Source organism: Mobula birostris, chromosome 23 (genome assembly GCF_030028105.1).
Source record: "Mobula birostris isolate sMobBir1 chromosome 23, sMobBir1.hap1, whole genome shotgun sequence".
Classification (NCBI taxonomy): Eukaryota; Metazoa; Chordata; class Chondrichthyes; order Myliobatiformes; family Myliobatidae; genus Mobula; species Mobula birostris.
The window spans coordinates 41,842,180-41,863,854 of NC_092392.1; the positions used below are offsets into that span (position 1 = coordinate 41,842,180).

Sequence of the window (21,675 nt, forward strand, 5' to 3'; positions counted from 1 at the left end):
CCCAGAAAAGATCCCTGCAGAACATTACATTTACTGTTCGATCTTCATCAATTTCTTTAGTCACTTCCTCAAAGTCAATCAGGCTTGTGAGGCATGACCTAGCCCTCACAAAGCCATGCTGACTACCCCTAATCAGACTATGTTTCTGCAAATGCTCATAAATCTTCTCCAATAGATTTCCCATCACGGATGTAAGACTCACTGGTCTAGTATTCCCAAGATAACCCCTATTACCTTTCTTAAACAAAGGAATAACATTTGTCACCCTCAAATATTCTGGTACTACTCCTTTGGCCAGTGAGGATGTAAAGATTATTGCCAAAGGTGCAACAATCTCTTCCCTCGCTTCCAGTAATAACTTGGGGTATATCTCATTTGGACCAGGGGACTTATGTGTCCTAATGCTTTTCAAAAGCTGTTCCCCATTTCCACCACTGGTCCCACAATGAGTACGGGTGTGTGTTCACCCAACCTCACCCCTTCTGACGTCTGCACTCATCTCATCGGTCTTGCTGACATTGAGTGCAGGGCTGTTGTTGGGACACCACTCAACCATCTGATCTCTCTCACTCATGTATGCCTCCTCCTCATCATTTCAGCTTCTGCCAACAATACAGGTGTCATCAGTGAACTTATAGATGGTGGTGGAGGTGTGCCTCTGTTGATTACCAGCAAAGAGATGTTATTACCAGTCTGTACAGACTGTGGATTCCCAATAGGGAATTTGAGGATTCAACTGCAGAGGGAGGTATATTTGAGTTTTTTTTTCAGATTCTAACCTCTTGAGTTACCCTCATCTCAACCTCTCCACATCTGCCAGCCATTCTCAAGGCCCAAGCAGTGTAATGTTCACCATAAACTCCTCAGCCACCTCTCTCTTCTTCAGCCTCCAAGCTGCTCCATGAAAACAACTTCTTAGGATAAATGCTGTGTCACGTGCCCCAATATCTCCTGAAGTAACTCCCAGTGATGTTGTGGAGATGGAACTGGACTCTCTGACAGTGGTGTCTGAAAAGAGGATGCTGTCCAAGTTGCATGCCATCTTGGACAATGTCTCCCATCCACTACATAATGTACTGGGTGGGCACAGGAGTACATTCAGCCAGAGACTCATTCCACCAAGATGCAACACAGAGCGTCACAGGAAGTCATTCCTGCCTGTAGCTATCAAACTTTACAACTCCTCCCTTGGAGGGTCAGACACCCTGAGACAATAGGCTGGTCCTGGACTTATTTCCTGGCATAATTTACATATTACTATTTAACTATTTACGGTTTTATTACTATTTAATTATTTATGGTGCAACTGTAACAAAAACCAATTTCCCCCGGGATCAATAAAGTATGACTACGACTATTAAAATTTGATTTCATTATGCTCGTGTGAAGGGCACTGGATTTTTTTTCTCTAGAATTAAAAATACAAAATAAATTTTAGTTATTGTTATGGTGGTCCCATTTGAAGTTTCCTCTTTTATTCTCTGCAAGTGAAGTATTGGACTTCCTTATTTTAGTTGGATATCTGGATAAGCTGATCTTTAGACATAATTCTGTAACACTTAAAGGCATTTATATATATTTGCAAAGAAATCTCATTTCCTTGTATAAACAGATCAAAGTAAACTTAGCAAAAGAAATAAAAAGATACTATTGTATTTTGAGTTAAGTGATGTTTACCCTGATTTCACCATTGTCATCTCCAGTTGCCAAGTATTCGTTATCCCAAGTAAATCTGCAGCTCCTAACACAAGCATTGTGGCCGGCCAGAACAAGAGGAGGCATGGTGTTCTTCAGGCTCCAGATCTAAAGATAAAGGTTAAATGATTGATAGATATGCAACACCACCATTAAAAAATACAAGAAATATACTTCCCAGAAAGTTAATTCAAACGATATTTCTTACAGGCTGCCAGAAAAAGTTTGACAAGGTGTTATGATAGGTAAATAAAAGCTTGGGTTTAAAGGGCATATGTTATCAGAGAGGCAGAGGGAAAGAGAGGGGGCAGTGAGGCAGAGGTGGAGGAGAGGCAAGGGGCAGGTGGGAAGCAGGGGAGAGGATTAGGGTAGGGTGGGGTGGCAAGAGGTGGCTGTGGGGGGGGTGAGGCAGGGAGGGAGACAGGCAGAGAGACAAGAGAGAAGAGAAAGGACATTTTCAAGTTGCAGTAAAATAATTCTCCACAACATTCCAAGAGAAACCTTTGCATTTGCTGTAAAGCATGGATGCAGACTGTAACAGAAAACTAAAGTGGCAGCGTGCAGTGAAGGAATTATGTTTTTACCATGAATTCTAATATCTAGTGCAAAATTTGTAATTGGCATTTCACACCGCACCTCCAATAAGAGAAAGTAATGTAAAATAAATATCTGGCACATAGTCGGAACATTTTTAGCCAGATGCTACAGACCACCGATGGAAAATTTTATAGATCAATGTTATATAATGTCAGGAGTGATTCTGCAAAAAGCCCAGGAGTGATTGTGGAGTAAACCAGGAGGGTAAAATCAGAGTATTTATATCCACTGTGAGAAAGCCCAAAATAGGAGCCAAAGCATATAGATTTTAGCTATATCTTTAGGAAATGCACTAAGAAGTGTATGCAAAAACCCACCAATCTCAGACTTAAAATCAAGAATACACCCGAGTCTGGCAGCTTTTTATTAATCAAGGATAGAACAGGATATCAAGTAAGGGCCACCATGCAGGAAAGCAGATGTCTTTCAAAATGACTCAAGATAAAATTCCTGTCCCTATTCCCACATTGACCAGTTTTATCACAACGGAATTAAAAGCTGAAAATCAAGATTTGGCATATTCCACATCAGCAACGGCTTCTGATGGCTTTAAAAAGAATCTTACTCATTTTTATATTAATGCAGTACACAGGTCGTATTAACAAATGTAGCCTGAATAATTTTAACACCAAATGACAATAATCATTTGGATTCTGGAAGTGTATCTGAAAGACTGCCATAATTCTGCATTCATACATTTAACTGCAGCAAACCTCCTATGCGAATGCTGAGCCCTGTAACAGCGTTAGCATTTTCAAGTAGTGTCACACAGTGCTACATTCTTTATTGACAGTATTTTGAAAACAAAATGTTGTGACTTTGCTGTGTCCAAAGATGATTTTTTCTGACATTTGAGACAGCAAGAGACAGTCCAATAATTAACTCCATTAAAAATTGCCATAAATGATAAAGGTCAAAGAAGAGAAAATACCAATCCACATGGAAGATAGAAATCTACTGGACAGGAGCCGGCCATTTGTCCTCTCACATCATGCCAGCTAAAAACTGAGCTACTTAGATTGCTTCTACTTTCCACCTCTTCCTGAATGTTGAAGCATTTCAAGTGCTGAACCTTTAAAGGTAATGAGAGCTTCTCATCCATCATTCTTTTGGGCAAAGAATGCCAGACTACCACTGTTAATTAGGTGAAAGTACTTCACCTCATTTCTCCACTAATCCTTAAATCTATGTCCCTTCGTTATCAATCTTAACCAAGTGCACACTTTGTCAATGACCTTCACAACATTGCAAACTACAAATTCCTATATTAGAAATGAAATTAATTTATTTGACCAATTCAAAATAAAGGCATTCAAGACTTTTCTCTACATGTGGATGGACAGAAAAATAAATATTCAATTTTTTTGAATTAAGCAGCACATACCGGCAGACATAGATTTAAATCCTATGTATTGCAAGTATCATGAATTTTCTTCCCTCTTCCAATTTATAGATTCTATCTTTGCTTCTAAAATACTTTATCACCCCTCATACAGATGAAAGAGCACTTCAGTATTACCCAAAATTTCTATTCAAGAATTATGCAAATATTCATAATAAATTTCTTTCTGCAAATCTTCCAAAGCATCTTCAGTTTCAGTTTTATGTACCAACCAGCTTACTAGACTTTAACAATGTAATGCACTGTGGTGTCATCATTGACAGTGAAGGGTATCAAAAATTACAGACAGATCTCCATCAGCTGAATAAATGACCTGAGGAATGGCAAAAATCATTCAATTTAGGTAAGTTTAAGATTTTGCATTCTGGGAAGTCAAACCAGGGTAGGACTTGCACATTGAACAGTTGTGCCTTGGGGAAGGAGTGTTGTAGAACAGAAGGACTGAGTACAAGTTCATAGTTCCCTGAAAATGGTGGTGATGGAAATGTCTGGCACACTGGGAAGTTATGTTGCATTTGGTGAGGCCACACTTAAAGTAGTGATTTGATCTAATTAATTAATTAGAGCTAACAAAAAGGATGCGTCTTAGAGAAAAATTTAAGTAGTAGTGGTGAATAATTGAATGATTGAATGTTAATGTATGGAGGTACTGTAGCTCCAGCAACATCCCCATCCTCAGCGACAGCACAACCAAAACATGTAAGTTTCTAAACAAGGTTGCTGCATTCTTGGCCACATTTAGCCAGAAACAGCAAGTGAATGATCTATGTTAGCTTCCTCCAGTTACCCTCTCTTACAGTTCCCAGGATTTTCCCAATTCAATTCACTCTACATGATCTAATGATACAGTTGAGGGTCATGAATGCAGAAAAGTCAATAACAAGGTAACAATCTGGCTCCATCAGTGAAAACATGGCCGGCTGGTGGCGCAATGGTACCAGCGCTGGACTCCGGAGCGAAGGCTCCCGAGTTCAAATCCAAGTCAGGCCCCCCCCCCTCCGAGCATGCTTTCCATCCGTGCCAAGTTGAGTGTTCAGCTAGCCACTTGGTCTCGTAAAAAGAAGGGTCGAGTCAGGAACATTCATATTGTGACCCGGTTAATCCAAACGGAGACCAATCCTGACACCACGCGCCAGACAAGAATGGCTGGTGCAACACGCTAAAAAAAAGTGAAAACATGCTCTGGAAGAGACTGCCTTCAAGTTGTTCTAATATGCAATACCAAAAGAATATGGTAATATCCAGATATGCCCTGCCCCTACAAAGTAGACCAATTCCAATATGACTGTCTAGGGCCTAGTCAGTCTGCTCTCAATCAAAGGCAAAGTGACAGATGGCATTACTGACAGTACTATCAAGTGGAACTTATTCTCCAAGAATACCCAGTTTGGTTTTCCATAGGACCACCTAGCCCAGACTGAATCACAGTCTTGGGACAAACATATGCCGAAGAGCATTTAGCCAGATGTGAGGAAAAGGGTGATATGAAGGCAGCATTTGACTGAGCATGGCAGCAAGGAACTTCAGAAACTTTGATCTGTGGATATTAAGGGAAAATATCAAAGGACTGCTATCATAATTCGGACAAGATAAAATTATTGTGATTGTTGGAGATCACACATCTCAGCCCCAAGATATTGCTGGAGGAGTTCTTCAGGACTGTATCCAAGGCCAAACCAACTTCAGCTGATTCATCAATATCCTCCTGAGTATCATAAAGTTAAACTGAGAAATGTTTGCTGGTAATTGTACAATGTTCACTTCTACTTGCAGCTCATCAGGAAGTGAAGAAATGAAACACAACACAGTAAGACCTGTATGATATTCAGGCACGCGTTGTTAAATCCAAATAACATTTGTGCTCTAAGTGCCAGGCAATGATCACCTCCAAAAAGAGAGAGCTTCACCACCTACCCTTGACATTGATTGGGAATATTAATATCATGTCCTTAATCTGCGGAGTTATCTCTGATGATCTTCAACAAAATACCTCTCCCATTCTCTTCAATGCTACCAAGCACCACAGTTACTACCCAAGACTCTGACATATAACATCCCACACACTGAGAATGACAAAGGGAGCAAGAGCAGTAGCTGAAGGCTCCCTTTCAGGTTGTACACCATCCGAACCACTTCCTTCATTGTTACTGGATTTGAATCCTGGCAAGTCCCCGAACAGAAGGTTGTGGGAGCAACACACACAAAATGCTGGAGGAACTCAGCAAGTCAGGTAGTATTGATGGAAAAGAGTACACAGTTGACATTTTGGGCTGAGACCCTTATCCAGGTCTTGACAGACGTGGGAGTGTCTGCAGGACTAATATTTCAAGTGGGCAACTCAACATCACCTTAAGGATAATTAGGGATGAGCAATGAACTCTGGTCTTGCTGGTGATGATGATATATCCCCAAATAATACATAAAAAGTAGTAAGATTTAAGGGCTGTTCTAGATTCATTGAATATGCCTTTTCTGAAGCTGCCTAAAATATTGGTACTGAGTGTGTAACAAAACTTCAAACATTTTCGCATGATTTCCCTTACTAAACAGTGCAGAACATATTTTTCCAGCCTTTCAACACTTGGCTTCAAAGAGAATGCACATAGCCTAGGCTTCACCAGTATACTTGGATCTGATGAAAGGTGAGAACAAGGCATATTTATCATCAGGCAATGGATTCTCTAGTCCATTTCCCTGAGTTCTCTCTTTTACTGCAACACACATCAAAGTTGCTGATAAACGCAGCAGGCCAGGCAGCATCTATTGGAAGAGTTTCAGTCGACGTTTCAGGCCGAGATCCTTCGTCACACACATCAAAATTGCTTGAATTTCCAGCATCTGCAGAATTCCTGTTGTTATATCTCTTTTACTGTCTGTTTCTTTTTACTGCAGCAGAAATAAATAATTACAAGGATAAAAAGACTCAACAGCCATTACTTGTTGCAGAAACACGGGTTTAGAAAAAGGTTTATAAAGTGATCTGAGAAGTCTTCCTTATGCAAAGATCATGTGAAGTAAATTAAGTTTTATTAACACCATCGTTCACACTTCCATTGTGGCTGACACACTGGTGCAGCCGTCACTAACCCTCCCTCACACCTCCGGGAAATGATTCAATCTGGTTTTCTCTCCAATCCCAAAAATATTCTGAAGGGTTAATTGTCAACTGTAAATTAATCTTGGTGTAGGCAAGTGGTAAAGTAATCAAAGTTCAAGTTCAATTGTCATTCAACCACATACATGAATACAGCCAAACAAAACAGGGCTCCCCCAGGGCCAAAATGCAACACACAGCACCAACAGTCATACACAGCACACAGAATTATGATGACAGTAAAACATGTAGTCACAAAAAAACAGCCCAGTTTTCTGAATGTCCTGGCCTATAGGTTGATGGTTCATGGGATGTTGTCCTGGAGTCACGTTTCTACAAGAACAAGCACACAGTAGTCCTCATCACATGCTAGTGCTTCCACCGAGTGAACACTGGAGGGCAGCACCAACAGGAGGGACCAGCACCTAATCCAGCAGCGGCAGCTCTGCTCTCCCCCACACTATCTCCAGCATCTGCGACAGGCGACCCCCACGGCACGAGGGCCAGGTCTGAGCAAAAACCAAGGGCATACAGCTTTCTCGCTGCCAGTCTCACCAATGAACCGGTGCACCAGAGTTGCAGTATTCTATGATACCAATGTCCAACAGGGTCTTGCGATCACAAAAAAAAATGCCCAAGACGATCATTTGCACCATTTCTTGGACTGCACAGTGCCTCTGATGCCTTTCTAATTGAGTATCTGATGAAGGCTGCAACATGGTACGCAACAAGTCCAGCTCCATCACTATACAGCAACTTGCCAGAGGAGTAGATCTGCAGTACTTGATGTTCTTCATATCCAGCAGTGACTTGCCATCATAAAAAAGACAATTACACTTTGGCTTGGACCCAGAGAGGCTGCTGCAATCAATCTCACTGCCATCTTACCAGAAAACAAAAAGGTGTTGATGGTATGCATGTGAGACAGAACAGGTTGCAAGGTGGAACAGAACTGATAGAATTGCTGTGCTGAGAAATAACATGAACCTAACAGGCCAAAAGGTCTTCTATACCATTTAAGTTTAATTAGCTAACGTAATGCAAGTCAAGCAATCCAGCACTTTTCCAATGAAGACTCCATTGCAAAGCATTGAAGATTCCAGACCATGCTCAACAGAAGTTATTACCCTTCAACCATCAGGTTCTCGAATCAGCATAGGTAACTTCACGCACTTCAACACTGAACTGATTTCCACAACCAATGGACACCCTTTCAAGGACTCTGCAAGTCATGTTCTCAATAAAAATTTATTAGTGTAGTGGTTAGCACAACACATTACAGTTCCAGAGATCCAGGTTCAATTCCTGCAGCTGCCCACAAGAAGTTTGTATGTTCTCGTGACCGCGTGGGTTTCCTCCCACAGTCCAAAGACATACCAGTTGGTAGGTTAACTGGTCATTGTAAATAGTCCTGTGATTAGGCTAGGGGTAAATCGGGGGTTGGTGGGTGGCGAGGCTCGAAGGGCCGAAGGACCTATTCCGTGCTGTATGTCAATAAATAAATTTTTCACATTGGTTGTGTTATCAGTTTTTGTTTGTGTGTAGTTTTACATGGATTCTACAGCATTTCCTTGTTCTACTGTGAATACCTGGAAGAAAATGAATCTGAGGGTAGTAAATGGTGACATCTATATATTTTAATAATCAAGTTACTTTGAATGTTGAATGGTTGATATTGAATGGATTCTAAATATTGTCAGAAACAACATACATCATTTACATCATTGTGTGAATAAAGGATTATACTAGAAATACCCAGTTGACCAAGCAGCATCAGAGCTGGAATGAGATAGACGGGTAGTTCGGAAAACCCCAAAGAGCATCTTGCTCTCTCACAAGTGCTCAGTTCTGAATACTGCGCCTCATGCCAGTATTCTCTTTCATTTCCAAGTTCCAGTAAGAGCAGCAGCAGATCACTGTTTATAGCCTTTCTTTCTCGCTCTCTCTCCCTCCTCAGTACTCCTTAGCTTATCTCCTCCGAACAGATCAGCTGTGCTTTATGAGTATCTCAAGCTGGCACCATCACGCTCACACGATCTGGCCTCTCTTGGCCGCCACAGGCATTCCCTTCATTTTCTCCACCTTCCTTTTTCTGCAACTGAAAACAAGTTTGATTTCTAACTTCTCACAGTTCTGCTGAAAGGTCATCCACCCAAAACATTAAGCTAGTTCCTTTCTCCAAAGATGCTACCCAAATACCATGTAGCTCTAGCGTTTACAGGTTTTAATTCCATGACAACCCCCTTGAAACCTCCTGTGCAAGATATAATGTAGAAAGATCTGGGCTTGTGATTTGTCTCTTACTCAGATAAATGCCAGGTTGTTAAATTCATAAATAAAATGAAAAAACAAAATTCTGGAAGCACTCAGCTACTGAAGTGGAATTTGTCGAAAAGGGAATTCTTCTAGTGAGGGAAGCAAACACATGTTTTTGAGATTCCAGGGCTGCAGGTTGTCTGCCCTCCTCGTGCGAAGGTTAAGGATATCTCCAAGTGGCTGCTGCAAATTTTGGAGAACAGAGAATATGACCATCAACAAAAAGAGCTAAGAAAAAGAATAGAAGGTAGTAATCTCTGAGGTGGTGCAGGACGAGGGCTTCAGATTTTTGTATCATTACGCTCTCTTCCAGGGAAGGTGGGACCTATACACATGGAACAGTTTGCACCTGAACTGGAGGGAAACCAATATCCTTGCAAATTTCAAAATTTCAAAGTACATTATCAAAAAATATATTAATTACACAATCTTGAGGTTTACCTGCTTACAGGCAGCTACAAAACAAGAAACCCAAAAGAACCAAATTAAAAGGAAGACCAGCACCTAATGTGCAGAGAGAGAGAAAAAAACACACAATAAGAGCAAACAGCAGCATTCAGAACCAAACTGAGTCCATAGACATGAAGCCCAGATCAGCCGGAGCAGTTTCAGCCTCAGCGCCATGGAGGGCGGAGCAAACGTCACGGAGCAGCCAGCACAATTGGCCTGACCCTCGCCTCCAATCCCAACACTCTGCCTTTTCAGTCCATCTGGGCTGGAGTTTAAATTGTCCAAACACCGGGTTTTCCACCATAGTAATATGCTCTGGGCCTGGACCCCACCGCCACATTCTGGCTGGTACCCGATCTTTTCAAATCAGTCCAGCGCTTAGGTCAATCCAACCTCGCTCTTGGTTTAGGCAGATGGGCTCCAAAACTACTCCGCTCGCTCCAACTCCATCTCTGGCTCCGACCGCGTCTTGAGCATGCCTCAGTCTTGCGCCAACTACTTCTCTTCAAACATGACATGCTCTGACTTTGCATCGCTCCCCCACACCTCGACCCTCGAGTCAGCCTCATTGTTTGTGGTGATCGTTTACCACAATCACCACAGAAAAGCTGTGTTATTAATAAATTAATTAGTTGTATTTCTTGCTTTATAAACCACCAGTAAACTGTCACCCATCTTCAGTGGCGCCATCTTAAACCTGAAGGTTTGCTGGTGCTGCATGGGGGTGGGGGTGGTGTTTAAACTAGAATTACAGGTGGATAGGAACCAGAGTGCCAGAGCAGATAGTGGAGTGGTTGTAGGAAAGATATTGTTAAGTCTACAAAGTGAGGAATCAAAAGGTTGAGCATGGTAGGGCTAATGTTCTGAGCTGTATATATTTCAATGCAAGGAGGATTGCAGGAATGGCAGATGAGGCTGGGGCATGGATCAGGATGTGGAATTATGACATTGTAGCCATTAGTGAGACTCAACTGCAGGAGAAGCAGGACTGGCAGCTGTTGTTTTAGACATGATAGAGCAGGTGGGATTAAAAGGGGAGGGTTGGCAGGACTAGTCAGGGAAAATGTTATGGCAGTGCTCAGATAGCACACACTGGAGAGATCGTCCACTGAGGCTATTTGGGTGAAACTGAGGAATAAGAAAGGGATGACAACATTAATGGGATATACAGATCACCCAATAGTCAGCAGGATTTAGAGGAGAAAATTTGTAGATTGCAGACTGTTGTAAGAAACAGAAAGTTGTAATAGTAGGTGATTTGAACTTTCCACATATTGATTGGGACTTCCATACAGTAAAAGGGCTGGATGGGATAGTGTTTTTTTTTATTGAGAAACAGAGTGAAAGAGACCCTTTGAGCCTCTCCACCTAGCAATCCCTCAATTTAATCCCAGCCTAATCATAGGACAATTTACAATGACAAATTAACCTACCAACTGGTACGTCATTGGATTGTGGGAGGAAACCAGAGGTCCCAACTAGAGGGATACTAGATCTCCTCTTAGGGAATGAGACAGGGAAAGTGACAGGAGTTTGAGGAACACTTTGCATCTAGTGATCACAATGCCATTAGCTTCCATATAATTATGGAAATCGATAGGTCTGGTCCTCAAATTGAGATTCTAAATTGGAGAAAGGCCAAGCTGAAAGAGATGGGGGAGATCTTGAATGAATTTTTTTTGCATCTGTACTTACTCAGAAGACAGGCACAGTCTTTAAAAGTGAGGCAAAGGACCGTTTACAGCTTTCAGAGGAGTAGGCATATGCTCTCTTGAGGCAAATTTGGGTGGACCAATCTCCAGGACTTGACAAGGTGTTCCCTGCGACCTTGTTGGTGGCTAGTACAAGAAATTGCAGGGACCCTAACAAAGATATTTAAAGTGTCCTTAGCAATGAATGAGTTGCTAGAGGATTGGAAGATAGCTTACGTTGTTCTGTTGTTTAAGAAAAGCTCTAAAAAATAAGGCAGGAAATTGTAGGCCAGTATCAATAGTGCGAAGGTAGTCTAAGGGATGTATAAACACTTGTATAGACAGAAACAAATTAAAGATCATTAACATGGCTTTGTGCATGGTAGCTTGTGTCTAACCAATCTTATTCAGTTTTTTGAGGAAGTTACCAGGAAGTTGATGAAGGCAAGGAAGTGGATATTGTCTACATGGATTTCAGCATGACCTCTGACAAGATTCCACATGGGATGTTGGCCAAGAAGGTTCAGTTGCTTAGCATTGAAGATGAGATAGTAAACTGGAATAGACATTAGTTTCACAGGACAAGCCAGAGTGATAGTAGATAGTTGCCCCTCTGTCTGGGAGCCTGCGACTTGCGCTGTGCCACAGGGATCAGTGCTGAGTCCGTTGTTCTTTGTCATCTATATTAACAATCTGGACTATAATATAGTAAACTGGATCAGCAAATTTGTGGGATGACACCAAGAATGGGGGTGTAGTAGACAGTGAGAAAGGCTATAAAAACCTTGTCTTGGGATCTGGACCAGCTGGAAAAGTGGACTTAGAAATAGCAAGTGGAATTTAATGCAGAGAAGTGTGAGGTGTTACAGTTTAGAAGGACAAACCAGGATAGGACTCAAACTGTGAGCAGTAGGGCACTGAGTAGTGCAGGAGAACAGAGAGATCTGAGAATATAGATCTATAATTCCTTGAAAGTAATGCCACAAGTAGATAGGGTCATAAGATGAGCTTTTGACACATTGACCTTCATAATACAAAGTATGAGTACAGGAATTGGGATTTATGTTCAAGTTGTCGGTGAGGCCTAATTTGGAGTATCATGCGCAGTTCTGGTTACCTACCTACAGGAAAGATCTCAATAAAATTAAAAGACTACAGAGAAAATTTACAAGGATTTTGCCAGGACTTGAGGAGCTGAGTTATGGGGAAACATTGATTAGGTTAAGACTTTATTCCCTGGAGTGTAGGAGAGTGAGGGGAGATTTGATAGAGGTATACAAAATTATGAGGGGTATAGATAGGGTAAATGCAAGAAGGTTTTTTCCACTGAGGTTGGGTGAGGTGATATCTAGAGGTCATGGGTTAATGGTGAAACGTGAAATGTTTAAGGGGAATGTGAGCAGGAACTTTTTCACGCAGAGGGTGGTGAGAATGTGAAATGAGCTGCTAACTGAAGTGGTGCATTTGGATTTGATTTCAACACTTAAGAGAAGTTTGGATAGGTACATGGATGGGAGGGGTATGGAGAGGTATGGTCCAAATGCAAATCGATGGGACTAGGCAGATTAATAGTTCGGCATGGACTAGATTGGTCGAAGAGCCTGTTTCTGTGCGAGAGTGTTCTATGATGATGGCTCCAAATTACTCCTTAAGAGTTTAGGAACAGGAACGCAATGCAGATGAATCCATGCTAGGGCAGAGAACTTCAGATTCTTACACCAGGACCAGCTCCATGGAAAGTGGTTCATACAGATACTAGTCAGATTACACTAGCACAGATCTGAGACCATCACCTTCAAAAGAAAGGTTTGCTTTCGTCATGAGGAAATGTCTAAAATAATTTTATGGGGCAGGCAGATGAAGGTGGCGGTGAACAGAAGAAAATACATACAATAAAAGAAGAAACAAAGATTTTAGGCAGATCCAGACTAAGAGAGAGTTCATTAAGACCAAGATGATTTTATATAGACACACACACACACACACACACACACACACACACACATACATATGAAAAACTGTTCCTGTTGGGGTAGGGCCAAGAATGAAAAGTTGGAATACACAGGCAAAAGAATCAAAAGTAATCAAAACCTTTTTACAATATCGAGTGGTTAGTTCTGCCACAGATAGTGGTGCAGGTACACTGGATTAAAGCAGTCGAAAAGGGCTTGCTGTGTACTCAGCCAGAAGCTGAACTGCTGCCTTCCTTTTCCGTAACCATGCTGAGACTGCTTTTGACTCTTTGGGTCCATATTAGAAGTCTGTTCAAATCACCCATGGCTTTGACTTATAATATTAACATACAGAAACAACTTGAAGAGATGGCACAACCTCAATTTATATATAAAAAACTTTAGCCAGTAGATGCATTAAAAGCTAGTGAACTATAGGTACCAACCTGACCCCATAATGAGATTTTTGATTATCCTTCCCTTAGAAAGGGTGCAGAAGAGATTAACTGCAATAGCACAAGACTTGAGTAATGTAAAAAAAACTCAAGAAATTGGTACCATTCTTCTCAGAAAAGGATATAATTACAGATGTTTAATGAATGATTTTGATTAAACAATAAGTGGAAACTGTTTCATGTTTACAGACAAGGAGATGGAGATTTTAGACAATGGTCTATAAAGCATCAGACACAACATATGGAACATTTTTCAAGAAATAAGTCATGAATTGGAATGCACAGCCTGAACAGGTGATGGAATCAAATGGAAGAGGAATAGTCAAAAGAAAATTTAGAAAATACATGAAAAGAAACTTAAAACTACCTTGCTTGGCTTCAGAAAGCACAGGGTTTTTGGGATTCATTGGCTTCTGATACCATAGAGCTAATTTAGTTCAACAGGTCAAAGAATTTCTTTGTGCTGTACAACTTTATGATACCATTCTGAATGTCTTTCTTGTTTAAAATTGGTCCCAAACTGATCTACAATTCTGCCAGGTTTCCCAGTAAATCAAACCACAGACTGACTTCATAAAAGATTTCTATCTTCAACAATATGTTCCTTTGAGTTGTTCACCCAAGTTAACTGGCCTGAGACAAAAACTACCAAATTTTCTGATAATCCACAATTGGATTACCCAGAACCTGATGAAAAGTCTCAACCTGAAACACTGACTGTTTACTCTTTTCCTTAGATGCTGCTTGGCCTGCTGAGTTCCTCTAGTATTTTGTGTGTGTTATCTTAATTTCAGCTCTGTAATTTGATCGAAGGATCAGCGCAAGACCCTAAGAAAAAAAAATAGCTCAAAGCAGAGAGGGAACTTTCAAGCTGGTGTTGAGAACCTCAACATGCATGCATCAGAAACATACTGAAGCTCTGTGCAATTGGCAGGTGATGTGCATCACCTCACAAACTATCCACCTGACTGCTTGTTTAGGCACCTGCTACCTGATCTACAGAAGACTCAATAATTCCCCATGTTGACCTCATCAGGACTTCTGAAGCCAGAGAACCACTATGGAAGTTATCAGTGATCCTGAGATACTGCTTCAGAATTTACAAGTGTACAAGCACTATGATGCTACTGTTACTGTCTCTTTCTAATCCGTGTATATTTACAGGAACAAAAACTACTTTTCCATTTTTGTAATGCAAAACTATTGTTTTCCCTAAACTTCACAGAGGGATAAGCACCCTTCCACATCACAAAGTAAATGCCAGAATCAATTTACTGATTAGTTAGCATGTAATCCCGTTCTGTTGTCATCCATCAAAATACAAAATAATCATTAACATCGATGTGATTGTTCCTGTGTCAATGCCTGACTTCTTATTTATGAATTATACAAAAGATGTCAATAAAAAATGAATTTCTTGTATTAAAGTCTGTGAACAAATGTTCTAGCTCTTTTGTAACAGCCAGATGTGCTGGCTCATGAAAAGAACTACTGTTTTTTTTAAAAGACTGCATCATACACAAGTCAACAGAGTAAGGAACATGTGCTATATTTCAAAACTACAGTCTCAGCCAGATTTGCCTTAAATAGGAAGTAGATCCATTATTTTTAAATACAATGACAGATATTTAGTTCACATTTCAGAAGGAAAAATAAACACCAACCTTGGCACTTTTATCAGCAGAAGCAGAAACAACTTTATTGCCATCAGGTGATGCATCACACGATAGAACTGCTCCATCATGACAACGAAAGTTCTTCAGCAACTCTCCAGTAACGAAATTCCACACCTACATTGTTAAAGCAACTTATTTGGTGAGATTTAGGACTCTTCTGAACTGAAGTTTAAAAAAAAATTTACCTCAAATTTGCATTAACCAAATAATCAATACTTGTCTGAAATTTGAATAATTTTTCTCGATTAATGGATCATGGTTCAAGTTAGATTTAAGTGTGAATTAGCAAGGAACTGAGCTGTACTTCCTCAAATCAATAAGATCTGATAATAATACTTCAAATATCCTTCAGTCCAATCAGTTTTAAAGAGGGAGACCAATTCACGCTCTTCATGTACTCTGGTACCCCACTCTGGACCACCCTGCAAAGCACTGATCCCTTCTATAGCACTCTTGGTTCTCTACTTTAATTACAACTACATAAGCCCCTGAACTTCAGTGATGGCATGACAGGAATGAAAGGTGCACCTCTACAACTGAAATGAAACTCCCTCCTTAATGCCGCTGCCTTATGTCAGGAAGTCTGGACAAATATATTGCCATCACTGGTAATGCTCTCACAGCAATGAATGGATTGGTGTGCTGCTTTCCCAACACCAGCCTTTGTAGAAAGCCCTGGGGCAACTTACTGCTGGATTTGCTCCTTCTTCCCAGCACAGGTGCATCATTGGCAATGCAAAAGACCCCAATCATCCCTGTGAAAGGCACCCCGAGTGCTAATATAGCATCATTGTAACACTTGTTAGAATTTATCTTTGCAATAAAGAAACAGCAGTTTGCTTTAAGGAAAAATGTAATGAATTCCACTCCTCCGAAAAGATCACAAACAATAAACTGATTAGTGAATTCCATGCATGTGTGCGAACAAGAAGAGATGCATGCCTACAGCTAGTTTCATTAAGAAGCTGAAACACAATATTCTTTATGAAGTTTTGTTGTGCTTAGTTTCATTGCCCTGAGCATAATTATCTTTCTCTTTGGTCAAAGTTTCATTGATGGAACTTCACCCCCACGGCATAGGTGAGAAACAACCTGAAGATTAAAGCTATACAGTATAATATTTATGCATGTGTGTGAAGATTCGGTGAGAAACAGGTACTGTATAGGGAAGATTTCAGTATATACAATTTAAATAGTCCTTTTCTAATTTCCACATTTAGTATTAGATTTGAAGGTAATTGAACATTATTTTGGCATCTTCCACCACCCCCATCCCCAACCTTACTTCTCAGTGCTGAAGAAGGGTCTTGGCCCAAAATGCTTCTGTGTATTTATTTCCATAGATGCTGCCTGACCTGCTGAGTTCCTCCAGCATTTTGCGTGTGTTGCACTGGAATATTTTGTCAGATTTATTCGTCACAAATGGAGAATGCTGACAGTTAACCGTAACTCAAAATCTGAACATGAATTTACAGAATTTACCTCAAACCTTCCCACTAAATCTGTCAGAAAAGGTTGGAGATAGCCTATTTGCAAATGCATTTTAACTTTATACTGTGTGATATCTTCATTATTGCCAAACAATGCCCCTGGCACTAGAAAATTACTTCTACAAATATGGAGTCCCATTCTATTAAATTTTAATCATTGTTGAAGATAATGAAACAAAGATTTCTTTTACTTTTTTCCCCAGTTGCTTTTGTTACTCTCAAGCCCATCTTTCTTTCCAACTGGGTTATCCATGCCCAGTTTTACACTGAGTTGCCCAATCTAACCTGCACATCCGAGTTGTCTTTGTACCGTCTTCAAACTGATAGCTAAATGAAACACAATTCCTTGTGCTGTTAACATTTGCCCTCCTCCTCCGTGAAGGGTATTATCTACAGGCTTTTGGATTTTTGTTAAGTTTCATTGCCACAATCCATAGAAGATCGATGTGCATGTAATTATAAGAACTGTCAGGCATTGTTAACCTCCAACTCCAAAATCTGGTCCAATGTGTACTGGCTGTTAAAAAAAAAGAATCAGCGGCAGCATACCATCCTCCCAAATATTGATTCTATATTTCTGAGGTAGAAAGATGGCATGTTGTCATGTAGCTTCAATTCCCTTCAGTGCTTTAAATTAGTAAACCTCACCAATATCATATTATCTTTCCTATTTGCTGAAACTTAGGGGCGATAATCTAACAATTGGAATGTCAGACCACGCCCAGTTTAGTTATACATTTTACTTGAATGCAAGCAAGATATTGTTTAGACGCATATTTCTGTGATTTTTCATATAAAAAAGTTCTTCCCGCATCGTTAGGCACATTGGGTGGCAACCTTGCTGTTTCTTTAGCGTTTGTCTGTTTTACAAGGCAGAGTCACTATGTCGACGCTCAACCCAGCACAGGTGGAACTCATAAGTGGGCTGGACATCCTGCAGGTGAAGAGTCTCTCACTGCCTCTCCTTTTCAGGTGTAGTGATCGCCGCAGTACCACTATTTGGCTTGGCATGTAGGAGGTCACTCGCATATGGCCTCTCCTACACTACCGTGCCCATGGCATCACCTTCACATGGCGTCCCTGTTCTTACTGAGTTTGCTAAATCATGGCACAATGAAGGGTCCAGCGGTATAACTGGGTGGATAGGCTGGGCTCATCAGCCTTGGCTGGTAGCCAGCCTAGGAGAAGATCAACTCCGATTCCAAACCTGGGTAGATGGGACTCATTAGCCTTGCCGGGCAGTCTATCTAGAGAAAGAAACTCTGATACTCAACCTATAGCCTTGCAGTTGCCGCCATCGTCACAGCTCGCTGTGCCATTGTGGAACATTCCCCAGCCTAAACCCAAGCAGCACAGGTGGGAAGGAAAGTCCTACAGCGATGGAGAAGGGGTGACGTCCCTCCTGACCTTCACAAGCGAAGAACCAGCCATCATTATCAATGTTCATTATTCTGGGCAGAGCTGTTCATCAAATTGCATCAATCTTTTATCAGAATGATGCATAAATATTCAACATATTTCATCTAAATTTCTGAAATAATGTCATGTTGTTACATCCTTTTTCTAATCTGGTGTTTTTTTAATAGTCAAGCACAACCTTTGACCAGATATCACAGGTTCTGAATAAAACCTTTTGCAGAACTGTTAATTACGGCCTCTTGCCAATGTATATTATACCTTCTTTGCTTGACATACTATGTGGAGCTATGTACTAATGGAGCAAATGTGAAGCAAAGGAAGTTAACTTAAAACAATAAAATTATGAGGCTGAGAATATTCTTGATTTTACCTCAGCTAAGACAAGTACAGGCATTTCACGTCATTTCGATACAAAAAGATCTGTATCATTTCTCCTATAGAAATGATTCCTATAGATGACCCACACAATCATCCATAACAGATTGTAGCAAAGCTGCTTTTCATCTAGGTTTTGCTGTTTCTGCTTTTGATTGCTTCTATTGCCTTTATTGTTCTAAGTTCCTCAAATATAGAATATATAGGATTCAATAACTGAATAAATACATAAAAATAATAAATAATAATCTTCCAATGCCATGTAGTCAGAAATCAGAGCTGAAAGTTTACTGAAAGCAAAAAGATTAGAGAAAGCTTTTTTCCCCTTTCTGCTGAAAGAGAGATCAAAACAGCCTAAGACTGCACAACAAATAAAGCAATGACACCATTTACTGAATGGCGTTGCTGCTTTATTTTCTGTGTGGTTTCGGGTGTTTTGTAGTAATGGCAAAAGCCTGGGTATTAAAATGTAACATCTTTCTTTAAAAATGATTCAATAAACTGTCAGAATTTTACCATTTAGACAAAAAAAAGCTCAAAATTTAATAAATAGCATGAGATATATAAAGCTTTCAGAAACAATTCATATTATCATAAACAGCTGCAATTCACAAAAGGATGTGCAGAGGGGGAGAAATTAAGCTGGGTAACAAGTGCAGAGGCCCCACTAAACAATCATTAAAGACACTAAAGGGTGTGTGTGTGTGTGTGTGTGTGTGTGTGTGTGTGTGTGTGTGTGTGTGTGTGTGTGTGAGAGAGAGAGAGAGAGAGAGAGAGAGAGAGAGAGAGAGAGAGAGAGAGAGAGATTGAGATTGATTGATTGTGTGTGTGTGAATGCGTGCATGTGTGCTCAATACACACGGTGGTCGGCATAAAGGATTAATATTATGAATGACTGAGGGCTATTTCAAAGAATAAGACACAAAGAAACTGAAATGCAGCAGGACAGAAAATGGAGGTTCAGTGGCTACTGCAAAAAAAAACGCGTTGTTCATTTCCATAGATGCTGTGTGTTGCTGCAAAAATTGCTTTCTTACTCAGTTTGCTGAGCAGTTTATCTTCAGCAGTTGTCCGATTACATTTCACAAGATAGGGGAGTAGTTTAGATTCAGTGATTAGGTCTCGATAATGGAATACTTTTGACGAAAGCAGCAAAAAAAATATAGTAACACAAAAATATCATTGTTCAAGGCAAACTTGGTGGATTAGAAAATATGACACAGAATTTACTGAGTAGGTCCTGTACGACAGCTACTCTCTCCCTTCCAATTTCCCCCCATATGCACACTTGAAAACTAGAACACTGGAACAACAGCACCTAGGGAGGCTAAAGATTTTGGGTTGAGACTGTATCAGGACTGAGACGGAACAGGAAAGATGGCTAGAACATAGCAGTGTGCAGGGCATGGGGTTGGAGGAGAGTGATGTGCACACCGAGGAGCATCACTATGAAAGTGATGGGAGTAGAGGAGAAAATGTGACTGATGGTGGGATCGTGGTGGAGCTGGCAGAAATGGGGAGGATGGAGTATTGGATGGACAAGCTAATGGGATGATAGGTAAGGGCCAAGGGAAATCTATTGCTGTTTTACTTGGGAGAGAAGGGAGTCACGGTAGTTAAGTGGGATGGAGGACATCTACAAGATAGCTTGATAACAGAGAGAAGCCACAATTCTGGAAGAAGAAAGAACTATTTAGAAACTCTAGAGCAGAAAGCCTCATCTTTCTCCACCTTGATGGAGAAATTGAGAAAAAGGGATGGCAGTGAGGAAACAAGGTGGGAAGCAGTAATTGGATTCTGCAGTCTCATTTGTCCTTATACCCACAAACCACCCTTATCCAAAATGGCTGATCTTAGAGTCTCCTGGTGCCATGTGGCAAAGCCTTCAGTGACCCCAGCCCAATAGCATATCTAAGAACAAGCAATGCACAAGAGCAACAAAGGGCCAAGACACTTCTCAAGGACAACCTGGATGCCTGGCAGAAGCCCTGAATTCGTTCTTAGTAGTTAAAGCTGGTTGTTGTTTCACAAGTGATGAGACAGATCTGGAAATCTCTCTTAGAAAGTGTTCCACTGTTCCCCAACTGTCTCATCATATGTGTATCCAGCGAACATTACCCATCTCCTCCTCCATTCCATTGTAGTTTCCTTTATTCCAACATACTACACTGGTCTTAGATAGACCTGTTGCCCCCTTCATTCATACGTGAAATTTAGTCATGCTGTGATCACTCTTTTCAAGAGGATCCCTAACAAGATTGTTAACTTTACCTGTGGATTGCACAGTACTGGATCTAAGATAGCACTTTCCCCTGTAGATTTACTCACATGCCACTTAATGAAGTCCTTCCCGAGACTGCCTTGCCCAAACTATGTGCGAGTTAATGTTCCCATGACAACAGCTGTTCCATTCTTACATGCTCAATTCTTTCTGTTTTTGTTTCTGCAACATTCATGTTTAGCTGGAATAGGTCTGACTTGAATGCACACAGCATATTCAACTCGCTTTTTAATTTTTTTAAATTGAGAAACAGCGTGGAATAGGCTCTTCTGGTCCTTCGAGCCACGTGGCCTAGCAGTCCCCTGTTTAATCCTAGCCCAATCATGGGACAATTAACAATGACCAATTAACCTACCAACTGGTATGTCTTTCGACTGTGGGAGAAAACTGGCATACCCAGAGGAAACCCACGTGGTTACAGCGAGAACGTACGATCTCCTTACAAACAGTGGTGGGAATTGACCCCCAGTCGCCTGTACTGTAAAGCGTTGTGCTAACCATTATGCTTCTGAGCCACTGCACTTCAAATGGCCACTCTGGATTCAAAAATATTGTTCGTTTTCTATTTTTTTTCCACTCCTGGCTTTGCTTCAAATCTAACTTGTCAGGCAACTTACCTTTTGAATTCTGAGAATTTGAGTTGAACCAAAAATGACAGGTTAAGTTTTCCCTCACTGTGTTATTCTGCTGACTGCACCAATGTTGCATGAAATTAATTTAGACCATAAAGACAGGATTTGGCAGCTTCCAGTGGACCTAGGCCCAAAGGAAAACACTTCCCA

At 40.8% G+C, this 21,675-nt stretch overlaps 1 protein-coding gene across 2 annotated transcripts in view; it reads right to left on the minus strand.

Moving 5' to 3' along the window:
- apaf1 (apoptotic peptidase activating factor 1) overlaps positions 1–21,675 on the minus strand; it is a 230,212-nt gene that overhangs the window by 36,227 nt on the left and 172,310 nt on the right. For both annotated transcript variants that reach the window (XM_072241593.1, XM_072241592.1), the window contains 2 exons: positions 15,317–15,442; positions 1,678–1,803 (listed from right to left, as the gene is read on the minus strand). In XM_072241593.1, coding sequence (XP_072097694.1) covers positions 1,678–1,803; positions 15,317–15,442 — 252 coding nt within the window. The remainder of the gene's footprint in view (positions 1–1,677; positions 1,804–15,316; positions 15,443–21,675) is intronic.